At 50.6% G+C, this 12007-nt stretch overlaps 1 protein-coding gene across 1 annotated transcript in view; it reads right to left on the bottom strand.

The window, feature by feature from the left end:
• Positions 1–4808: 4808 nt before the first annotated feature.
• Positions 4809–12007, bottom strand: part of LOC310890629 (olfactory receptor 14C36-like) — a gene marked incomplete at its 5' end in the record, with an annotated part of 63080 nt that continues 55881 nt past the window's right edge. Inside the window, one exon of the mRNA XM_083852940.1 lies at positions 4809–5589. Within this exon, the coding sequence (XP_083709066.1) occupies positions 4921–5589 (669 nt within the window). The 3' untranslated portion in view covers positions 4809–4920. The remainder of the gene's footprint in view (positions 5590–12007) is intronic.

Below are 12007 nucleotides of genomic sequence, written 5' to 3'. Positions count from 1 at the left end.
ATTTTCCTCCTAGTAGCTGGTAGGGTGCTATGTTTTGGATTAGGATGAGAAGAGCGCTGATAACATGCTGATGTTTTAATTGTTGCAGAGCAGTGTTTACACCAGGCCAAGGACTTTTCGGCTTCTCGCTCTGTCCTGCCAGCGAGCAGGCTGGGGGTGCAGCAGGAGCTGGGAGGGGACAGACCCAGGACAGCTGACCCCAACTGGCCAAAGGGGTATTCCATACCATCTGGCGTCATGCTAAACAATATATAGGGGTGGCTGGCCGGGGTGGGGCGCCGGCTGCTCGGGGATAGGCTGGGCATCGGTCAGCGGGTGGTGAGCAATTGCATTGTGCATCACTTGTTTTCTTACACATTATTATTATTAATACTATTATCATTATCACTATTATTATTATTACTGTTATTATTATATTCCTGTCTTAATAAACTGTCTTTATCTCAACTCACCGGCTTCACTTTCCCGTTTCTCTCCCCCATCCCAGAGAGGGAGGGGGGAGGGTGAGCGAACGGCTGTGTGGTGTTTAGCTGCCAGCCGGGTTAAACCACAACACATGGATTAATATTAACACAATTATTTTAAATTTCCTGTTAATCAGTGGAAAATAGATCATGTACAGTCATACTTTTGGGAAGGTAAACTTCACTGGAGACAACAAAATGAGGAACTTGAACTTTGTTTTATTTTATTTTGAAAATAGCAGCATGATTTCCTGTTGGTTTTACATAGGAAAAACCCTGCTCTTCCTACCTAAGCAGGGCTTCAAAGGAGTAACACTAGACCAATATCTATGGGAAAATGATGCTCCAAACTGAAATGCAACAAAGTTCAGCCTTTAAAATGAGGAATGATTTTGAGTAGATTCTCTTTGAAATCTCCCTCCTTAACTACACCATGAAAGCTCTCCAATTAGCTGCACAAGTCTTGAAGACGTGAAGAAAATCATGGGAGAGATATGGTTGCTTAGGACTTTCTCTGTTTTAATGAGTTCCGTGGTGTATTTTGGTGCTGAGTCAATGAAACTTGGGTACTGAGAGGAGAATGATGCAACTGCTTGTGAAAGTAAAGTCAGAAGGAAAAGTTGAAGTGACTTGGAGTATTAATTGGCCCCGCTGAGGGCTCTTACTAACAAAGCCTCCCCAGGGACTTGTTAGGGCACATAATTGGAGGCCATGATTCCAGACAGGCAAAGCGCTGTGCTGAGAAAAGTCTTGGTTGGTTTTGGTGAAGCAGAAGGGCCAAGGCCTGACTCCAGCCACTGGGAGGGGAGATCCTGCACCCCCCCGTCTGGCTCAGGGCTCTTCTTGGGGTCTGTATGATGTGGTGGGCAGTGTGATGCCACGAGAAGAACTTCATTATGGCACCTCCCCACCCCTGCACAGCGTATCAAGGAAGCAGTGAGGCCCCATTGCAATGACTCTATCTCGTCTCCTCAGAAGCTCTAGGCAAAGGGATAAAAACGTCAGGGCTGTTGGGGCCTTCCCTTATTGTCAGCACCCTCTGCCTTCTCCTCTGCAGGCTTTCCTATGCTGTTCCACACTGTGCCCTATTTCCTTGAAGTCTGCAGACACTCATCTCTGTCCACAACCTTGCTCTCATCCCAGCATTTCCATTATTTCACCAATATCTCATCAACAGTCACCAGGTGTTCCTTTGAGGGACATTTCTTCCTCCTTGTGGCCAGTGCCAACCTTTCAAGGTGCATTTTGTGGCAGTTTTTTCTCTCCTGCTCATTCCTACTACCAAAGAAAGCTCCATCAGGGTGGAAACCACTCCTGAAGGAGGCATCCCAACCCATCAGGCTCCTTACGGCCTGTCAGCCAAGCACACAGAAGTCACCTCAGCAGCATCTCCCAAGGCCTGGGCCTGCTGCTGGCCTTGCAGCTTCTTGGCTAGACACAGCCAAGCCTTGTGCCTCCTGCTGTCCAGTCCTGGACTCAAGCAGAAGGGACAGGACAAGCCCTGTGCGGGCCTTCTTTCTGTCTGGGTCGTCCTGGGGATGGAGGCAGAGGGGATCCCACAGGCAGCATGCCAAGCAGGGGCATTCTGCTGGCCTAGCAGGGCCACTGGCAGATGTCGGCCCCAAAGTGCACATCCCAGGGAGAAGCCAAGGGTGACCTGCCACCTCCAGACACAAGGGACCTCACAGGCCCTTTGCGTGACACGTTCCTGCTGCTGCCCTATAGCCTGCAGAGACAGAAGTGACCTCCCAGTCCCTGCCCCAGTCACATTCCTCCTGTTAGTGTTGGGGAGAATCGAATGGATGTTTTATTAATGTCTCTTAGGTGATGGGTCATACAGTATAATTAAGCATTGCCAAATGTACTTACATTATCAATTAATTTATGTATACTGGGAAGTTTAGGGAGTATATTATCAAATACTGGGAAACTTAGGGAGTATACTGAACAGTCAAATGAATCTTTGAAGGGGAACCCTGGGAGGGAACAGGTACAACCTGACCTTGGATAAGGGCCTGGAAGTGCTGAAATGAGTTGAAGCAGAACCAAGGAGCGGAGGGAGCATGCGTCGAGTGAGAAAGGTGAAAAGTTTAGCAGAGAGGAAGACTCCTTACTTCATCTGGACGACCACCTGGACGACCACCAGAGAGCACCACGCATGTGCAAATGGGAGGAGAGCTAATTAGAATGGAATGCGAGGCTGATGTTGCAACCTGTAATGAATATGTATGCCTTACGTAATGTTGAACGTATAAATAATGGCTGGGAAGTAACGGGACTTGAAGCCAGATTTGGGCACCTGCCCCGGCTTCCAGTGCTGAATAAAGCACCTTCATATAATCACTTGGTGGTTATGTGGTTGCTACGCTAACACTCCTGCTGGGGCAGGAAATCCTGAGGCAGAGCTGAGCTCAGCAGAGCATTCCCACCCATCTCCTCCTTGTGGCCCACAAGCTGATCAGATCCATGGCCCCTCACACTCATTTCTGAATGCCATGTGACTGCACAGCAACCTCACTGTTCCTGCCCTGCTCCAAGGGGCCAAGCACCTTAAGTTAAGGCTTAGGAGAGGGGTTGAAGGTGACGATGTTAATGTACAGGAGGACAGGTTTCGGATGTTAGCTGTTCATGTATGGCATTAGGGACTACCGCGAACCTTTCCGGGTGAGAGGTTAAGCAAATATTGAGTGGGAGGGTTTGGTGTTGTGCTTGGGGTGTCAGGTCTGTGGTTACGGTATGGGCAAGCTCTTTGGTTTAGTGTTTTATTTAGGTCTGCAAGAATACTAGAGTTTATTAGAGCATTTAAATGCTAGTGTTAAGGGCAGGGATCAGGGTGAGCAATAGAGTAAAGGTAATGTAAATGACGTTATGGACTAATTTTGGCTTCAATGGATATTGTGGTCAAAAATTAGAGCAGTGGATTCCTGTCAGGGTTTGGAGTGGCATTTAGATTTTGGAATTAATATTACAGGCTAAAATAGGTTAAGGGCCTCACATGACTGCTTTAAGTCTGCATTATGGTGGGATCGACATTACCTGAGCATTCTTACCTCTCCAAAATCATTAGCTTCTGCTGGCCAAGCTCTTCTTCCCTCCCCCAAATCTCACATCTCTCCTGGCCAGGCTTCTCCTGACTTCCCCATATCAGTCATCTTCTCAGGGGCAGCTTTCTGATGGCTTTCATGAACTCAGAGTATCTGTCTCACCTCTGTTGGCTACTCTGCTCCTGAGAAAGAATCAGCTTTCAAGCCAGCATGGAGAAGCACACAAAGGCTGTAGGAGCACCCTGCACAATGTGCCCAGCAGCTCTGCACCACCACAAAAGCAGCCCTGAAAGATGAGTTCAGGCAAATGCTGAAACCTCTGACATGACAACCCGTATTCACGACCTCTTCCACTATGGGGGCTACCAGCTACTTAGGAAGAGAGGATCTCACAAACTGTGTGCAGAGCAGACGCATCTGGTGGCCTATCATGGAGACCAGCAGATGTGAGCCTAAAGGCACAGATCCCAGCCAGGAGCCAAGGGATGACCTGTCAGCTGCTTCAGAAAAAAGTCACCTCACAGGCCACTTAACAGCCATTAGCTTCCTACTGGACTTGGAGCTTCTGAGGCACCACTGAGCTCATAATACCACACCTACAAAACACCCCCTTTTTGGCCCAGAATCTGCCCAGGTAGAAGTGATCTGGTTGTGCTCCTTCCAGCCCATGGCACAGCTCCTGGGCTCCCAGCCTCTCTGACACACAGGAGCCAGTGCTGTGCCAGTTCTGGGAGGTGCTAGGGTAGGAGGGACCTTGCAGTCAAATCACTCGCCAGACTCCTTGGCTGGGGCTGCTGCGTGCCCTGGGGCTGCAGAGCTCTCCTCTGCCTGCTCACAGCAGATTGAGCCCTTGAGCTGTGGTGAGTCCACCTCGGAGGAGATCCCCCCTTAGGAGGGAAGTGCTGCAGCGCAGGCCGGCTGTGCCACTGCCGTGCCCACTGCCTGTCCCTGCCTGCAGTCCCAGCACAGCCCCACAGCAGCACTGGCACCAAGCTACAGGAGCAGCCGGGCCTGACCCCACCAGCAGGGCTCAGCACCAGAGGGGGGCAGTGGCAAGAGAGCAGCTCGGCATGCCCCAAGCGCTGGTGCTCCCTGCCCGTGCTGCTGGGATGGGACTCTTTTCCTCTGCAGCCCTGCACATGGCACTGCCCCTGCAGAGCCAGAGCAGCTCTCACAGGAAGGACGTCACACAAGGAAGGCAATGCAGGCTCCTTTCTTTTATTTCAATTCACAGAGGGCCTGGCTCCTCATATACAGAACCTCTGAGATTCAATGAGATGAATCATATCATTTTAATGGGCAACTTTAGACATTGAAAGAAAGAAAGTTCTGTAATGAAAACACTCATAAATACACAAACACAAAAATAATTATATATATAATATTAGTTGTTCTTCTAGTCATTGATATTACTAGTCATCTGCAAAGGTAGAATGGAAATTTATTGCTTCTGAAACACATCTAGTCATTAATTTCCAGAGCGCTTGCTTAAGCTCCTTGTTCCTCATGCTGTAGATGAGGGGGTTCAGTACTGGAGGCACCACCGAGTACAGAACTGCCACCACCAGGTCCAGGGATGGGGAAGAGATGGAGGGGGGCTTCAGGTAGGCAACCATGGCAGTGCTGACAAACAGGGAGACCACGGCCAGGTGAGGGAGGCACGTGGAAAAGGCTTTGTGCCGGCCCTGAGAAGAGGGCATCCTCAGCACAGCCTTGAAGATCTGCACATAGGACACCACAATGAAGACAAAATAACCAAAGACTAAAGAAACATTCAACACAAGTGCCCAAATTTCTCTGAGGTAGGCATCTGAGCAGGAGAGCTTGAGGATCTGGGGGACTTCACAGAAGAACTGGTCCACAGCATTGCCTTGGCAGAGGGGCAGGGAAAAGGTAGTGGCCGTGTGCAGGACAGCATTGAGAAAGCCACTGCCCCAGGCAGCTGCTGCCATCTGGGCACAAGCTCTGCTGCCCACGAGGCTCCCGTAGTGCAGGGGCTTGCAGATGGCAACGTAGCGGTCGTAGGCCATGATGGTGAGAAGGGAATACTCTGCTCCAACAAAGAAGACAAAAAAGAAGACCTGTGCAACACACCCTTGATAGGAGATGGCCCTGGTGTCCCAGAGGGCATTGGCCATGGCTTTGGGGAGAGTGGTGGAGATGCAGCCCAGGTCGAGGAGGGCGAGGTTGAGGAGGAAGAAGTCCATGGGGGTGTGGAGGCGGTGGTCGCAGGCTACGGCGGTGAGGATGAGGCCGTTGCCCAGGAGGGCAGCCAGGTAGATGCCCAGGAAGAGCCCGAAGTGCAGGAGCTGCAGCTCCCGCGTGTCTGCGAATGCCAGCAGGAAGAACTCGGTGATGGAGCTTTTGTTGGACATCTGCTGTTTAGTCGCATCGGGTTCTGCTCAAAGAATAGAAAGACGTTAATAACGTACATCCTACTTAGCAGAGGAAAACTCCCACTATTTCTCATTTAAATCTCCCCAAATGATTCCACATCCAGGGAGGCATATGGCAGGTCCCTTTCCTGAGTTCTACTTGGTCCTGCCTTAGGGTGTCCCTGGGAGCAGGAGACTTTGCTGTGGGCAATGGAAGAGTCAGTCCTGTCCTACAGCCAGACATAGAGAGAAATTTGGTGTCATCTCAGCTTTACTTTACTCCTAATATCGAAGACTTTTGCCCCAGTTTGGCTCACATTCAAACCAACTGCTCAGGAGTGCTGTTGGGATTTTTATTTTTTTGTATTTTTTATTCTACCTGCCCCAAGACACCTGACGGCTGCTTTTAAGTCAGAAGTTCTGGCATCTCTCCTGCACTCCAAGTAAGACCCTGTGGATCCTCAGAGACAAAGGGACTGTACCCTTACAGCCCAGAGTCCTTTAGAGTGTTTAGACCCTAAGTCCATCAGTCCTGCTAACAGCTGCCTTCTGCTGGCATTTCTTTGATCTACAAGACAGTTGCACTCAGAAGTACACCTGAAAAAACCTGGACGCTACCGAGAGCAGAGGAATCCAGGCTCCAAGTGCCCATCTCCAGACCCCTCACCCTGTCCCCGTACTCCCCTTCCCCCAAGCACCCCGAGGGCTCACTCCATGGGCACGTGAAACCCCCATCCCCAGGCAGCCTGGGAACAAGAGCAGCAGCAGCACGGCCAGGTGGAGAAGCCAGGAGGAATGGCAGCGTGCTGCTGCCAGGGGAGGCAAGGCCAGGGAGGGACAGACGGACACTCAGCACACCCTCCTGTGCTGCAGCTCTGCCTGCAGACGAGGCAGCTCCTGCTGGGGACAGCGGGGGCTTGAGGGCAGAGGCTGTGCTGGTGGCAGAGGAGAGCAGGGGGTGTCCCAGGGAAGGCGCCTGCCCTGCAGGGGATGGCAGGGAGGTGCCTGAGCCCTCCGTCGCACAGCATTTCTGGCAGCAGCTCCCTCTCACCACCTGCCCATGTCTCTGCTGCCTGCCCGTGTCCCTGTTGGGAGCCGGTTCTGTGTCCCCACGTCTCCTACCCATACACGCTCACAGGTTCCATCCCACAAGCTGTGTGCTCAGATTTATTCAGATTCCCCTCCACTGCAGGAATATGAAAGAACAAAGTCCAAAAAAACTTTTTCCTTTCAGATAAACTAAGCCTCAGTCCTCCTCTGGAAATTTCCTCTTATGCCATTCTCTATAACTTCTTCTACACTTTGCTGGAGAAATAGAGAGACAACTATCCCAACAAATGCTGTCAGGCATCGGATGTGCCAGCTGTAGAACGCCCCTCTGGCAACCCCACCTGCATGGCCCTGCTGCCAGAGACTCATGGTGCCAAGAGCCTGCAGATCTGTCCTGCCACACGCTGCCCTCTGTTGCTGCGCTCCTCACTGCCTCCAAGCCCTCTCTCCTTCTCTCCTGTCCCTGTGCCAGCTGCAGTCAGAGCCCCCAGCCCTGCTGCGCTGTGCACAGGAGCTGCTCCTGGGCACAGCTGTCTCTCTGCACCAGGGCCCTCTTGCCACGAGCTCTCTCTGTCCCACGAGCCCGGCCCAGCTCAGCACCACACGCCCAGCCCAAGGCACTGGAATCCCCCCTCGGGGGGCTTTGGTGAGGAGCCCACGAACCTCAGGCACTGAGAGACAATTGAAGACATCTCTCAACAAGTCCAAGTCAGAGGCAAGTTTCCTGCAGTGTCCCCCTGAGGGCCAGCACTGACACAGCCTCCCTTGGAGCTCGTTAGAGCAGAGCATTGGAGGCAGTGAGGACAAGCAGACAAAGGCAATGTGAAGGTGACCCTGATGTGTAGGAAAACTGGATGTGTGTCACCAAGCACAAGGGCCAGGCCTTGACCCCCAGCCCCTGGGAAGGGAGATCCTTTCCCTTCACACACTGCTCAGGGCTCTTCCGGCGGGAAGGAGCAGATGGGGATGTGCATGGCCAAGTGCAGGAGAATGGTACGAGACCTGCCTGGTTCATGGGTGGGGGCGAGGAGGCAATGAGGCCCTGGTGCTTTACCGATAAGTTGTCTCCTCCTAGGCCTCAGTGGCAGAGACAACAGCCAGAGCCATGGACACAAAGCCCTGGGTCCTGTTGGGACTCTCAGCCTTGCCACAGCCCTTGCTCCTCTCCACACAAGGCTGTCCTATGGACTCCCAGACCTGTACTTCTTTTCCTGCTGGCTGTAGACTCTTATCTGTGCAGTGTCACACCAGATCTGAGCTGAGTCTGATAACTCAGATCTTCTTTGTGGCCATGCTCCTCATAAGGCAGCTCTGTAGGGAGCTGGCCTGGTTCCTGGGGAGCAGCCCCACTGCTCGTATGGCATCCCTCGTGGTGCCCAGGCCCTCCTCCTCCTGGGCACTGCTCACTCAGCAGGGTCCCAGTCTGCCCTGATGTGTGGGGTTCCTCTTCCTGTGGTGCAGGACTGGGCTATTCTCCTTGCAAATGTCAAGAGGTTTCTGCAGGAGAAATCCTTCATTTTTTCGTTGTTCCTCCACGCTGATGCTCCATTCTGTCAGCTGTTAATATCTGCAGGCAGATGGCTCACCCTGGTTATGCTGTCTATTACAAGATAACTTCATCAACAATTGCAGGACAATTTGGACAACACAGGGTTTAGTGGAATAAAACTGGAGCATACTATCACGGAATTATAGGGGATTGAATTCCACTGGATTCTACCTTTTCTCTGCTTCCTTCTCATGTATGCTGTCATTTTGTTTGGAACCGCATTCTAAATGTTGTGAGGCTGTGCAGGGACAAAATTAGAAGGTCGAAAAACCAACTGGAGCCCAACCTATCTATTAAGGATAATTAAAAAAATAATAATTATTTTTTTTTAATTCATAAAATAAAAAAAATAAAAGGAGGAGTAATGAGAATCTTCATCCTCTATTGGTTGTGGGGGGAAACATAGGTAAAGGTGATGAGTAAAATGCTGAGGTTTTTATTGCTTCCTTTGCCTCATTCTCCAGCAGCAAGAACAGTTGTTCCCCTGGTACTCAGACTCCTGAACTGATACATAGGGACAGCGAGTGACATGAAGCCCTCATAATCCGTGAGGAAAAGTTTTGAGACCTGCTACTCCACTTAGATGTACGCAAGTCTATGGGGCCAGGTGGGATCCACGTGTTGGTACTGAGGGAGCTGGCAGAAGTGCTCACCAGGCCACTTTCCATCATTTTTCAGCAGTCCTGGCTATCAGGCAAGGTCCCAGTTGACTGGCGACTAGCCAATGTGACGGCCACCTACAAGAAGGGGCAGAAGGAGGATCTGGGAAACTACAGGCCTGTCAGTCTGATCTCGGTGGTGGCGAAGCTCATGGAGACGATTATCTTGAGTACCACCACGTAACACTTCCAGGACCACCAGGTGACCAGGCGCAGTCAGCATGGGTTTACCAAAGCCAGGTCCTGCTTGGCAAATCTTATCTCCTTCTAAGTCAAGGTGATGTGCTCAGTGGAGAAGAGAAAGGCTGTGGATGTGGTCTACCCAGACCTCAGTAAGGCTTTTGAAACTGTTTCCCCCAGCATTCTCCTGGGGAAACTGGCTGCTCAAGGCCAGGAGGGATGTATGCTTTCTTGGGTTAAAAATTGGCTGTATCTTCTTTTTCAATAATTTCATCAGTGATCTGGATGAAGGGATCGAGTGCACCCTCAGTAAGTTTGCAGACGACACCAAGTTAGATGCAAGTGTAGATTGACTCAAGGGTAGGAGGGCTCTGCAGAGGGATCTGGATAGGCTGCACCCATGGGCTGAGATCAACTGTATGAAGTTCAACAAGGCCAAGTGTCGGGTCCTGCACTTGGGGCACAGCAGCCCAACATAATGCTGGGGGAAGGGTGTCTGGACAGCTGCCCAGGGGAAAGGGACCTGGGGGTATTGGTGGATAGTCAGCTGAATAGGAGCCAGCAGGGTGCTCAGGTAGCCAAGAAGGCCAACAGAATCCTGGATTGTACCAGGAATACTGTGGTCAGCAGGAGTAGGGAAGTGATTGTCCCTCTGTACTCGGCCCTGGTGAGGCCACACCTTGAGTACTGCGTTCAGGTCTGGGGCCCCCAGCACAAGAAGGACATGGATCTATTAGAATGAATCCAAAGGAGGGCCACGAGGATGATCAAGGGGCTGAAGACAGGCTGTCTCCTCTGAAGACAGGCTGAGGGAGTTGGGGTTTTTCAGCCTGGAGAAGAGAAGGCTCAAGGGAGACCTTACAGCGGCCTTCCAGTACCTAAAGGGGCCAACAGGAAAGCTGGGGAGGGACTCTTCATCAAAGAGAGCAGCGATAGGACTAGGGGTAATGGTTTAAACTGAAAGAGGGTAGATTCAGATTAGACATTAGAAAGAAGTTCTTTACTCAGAGGGTGGTGAGGAAGAGGCTGCCCAGAGAAGATGTGGAAGCCCCATCTGTGAAAGTGTTCAAGGCCAGGTTGGATGGGGCTTTGAGCAACCTGGTCTAGTGGAAGTTGTCCCTGCCCAGGGCAGGTGAGTTGGAATGATGTGATCTTTAAGGTCCTTTCATACCCAAACTGTTCTGTAATTCTGTAAATATGAAACACAGCACCATACCAGCTACTAGGAAGAAAAATTTGCTCTATTGCAAGGCAAAACTAGGACAATATCCACCCCTCATTCCATATCATGTCTGTCATGCTCTGGTCTGACACTTTCCAATTAATCACCAGCACCTTTCCTGTCTTATGATATGCACTCAAAAATATCATGCCCTTAGTCTATTAGTGTCTAGAACATTAAAATTAACATTAACAATAATAATAATAACATCTTCCTTTTGTGTCCTATGAAACTGCCTTTATCTCTAACCATGAACTTTTACATTTTTTTTCCTCCCAGTTCTTTCCTCCATCCCAGTGGATGAATAGCTTTGTAGTGCTGAGCTGCCTGCCTGGTCAAATCACAGCAAGTCTTCTTGGTGCCTAGCATGGAGCACAAAGGTTGAGATGACAGATCTGCGAAAAAAGAAAGTGTACGGCTGCTGGAAGGAGGGTCTGGTGACGTGGAAGGAATACAGGGACACTGTTCGCGTTTGTAGGGAGAAAATTTGTGTGGCCAAAGCCCAACTACAGTTGAAGCTGGCCAAGTCTGGGGGAGGCAATAAAAAGGTTTTTTTAGATATGTGAACAGAAAAAGGACGACCAAAGAAAACATAGGTCCGCTACTAGAAGGGGAGGGTCTCCTCGCAGACAATGACATAGGCAAAGCAGAGACGTTTAACGTTTTCTTTGCCTCTGTCTTCAACACTGATGATGGACTTCGGGACCCAGGGTGCCCTGAGCTGGAGGAACATGACAGTGGGAATGACAAACTCCCAACTGACCTTGAATGTGTGCGGGATTTGCTGCTCCACCTGGATCCATACAAGTCCATGGATCCGGATGGAATTCATCCCAGGGTGCTTAAAGAGCTGGCTGATGTCATCACAAGACCTCTCTCAATTATTTTTCAATGATCTTGGGAATCTGGAGAGGTCCCATTGGACTGGAAGCTGGCTAATGTTGTGCCAATTTTCAAGAAGGGCAAGAAAGAAGACCCTAGCAATTACAGGCCTGTCAGTCTCACGTCAGTGCCTGGTAAAATTGTGGAGAGGATGATCCTTGAAGTTATTGAAGCACACGTGGGGGACAATTCAGTCACTGGTCCCAGCCAACACGGGTTCGCAAGGGGTAGGTCCTGCCTAACAAATTTGATTTCCTTTTATGATAAGATCACCCATCTAGTCGATCAAGGGAAACCAGCTGATGTGATCTTTTTGGACTTCAGCAGAGCTTCTGACACGGTTTCCCATAGGATCCTACTGGACAAAATGTCCAGCATACAACTAAACAAAAACATCATACGATGGGTGAGCAATTGGCTGACGGGCAGGGCTCAAAGGGTTGTGGTAAATGGGGCCACATCTGGCTGGCGGACGGTCACTAGTGGGGTCCCTCAAGGCTCCATTTTAGGGCCAGTCCTCTTCAATGTTTTTATAAATGATTTGGATGTAGGACTAGAAGGTGTTTTGAGCAAATTTGCCGA

Source organism: Anser anser (genome assembly GCF_964211835.1).
Source record: "Anser anser genome assembly, contig: HAP1_SCAFFOLD_32, whole genome shotgun sequence".
NCBI classification, from domain to species: domain Eukaryota; kingdom Metazoa; phylum Chordata; class Aves; order Anseriformes; family Anatidae; genus Anser; species Anser anser.
Note: the sequence above shows the minus strand (reverse complement) of the source record. Positions and strands in the feature narration are given on the sequence as shown.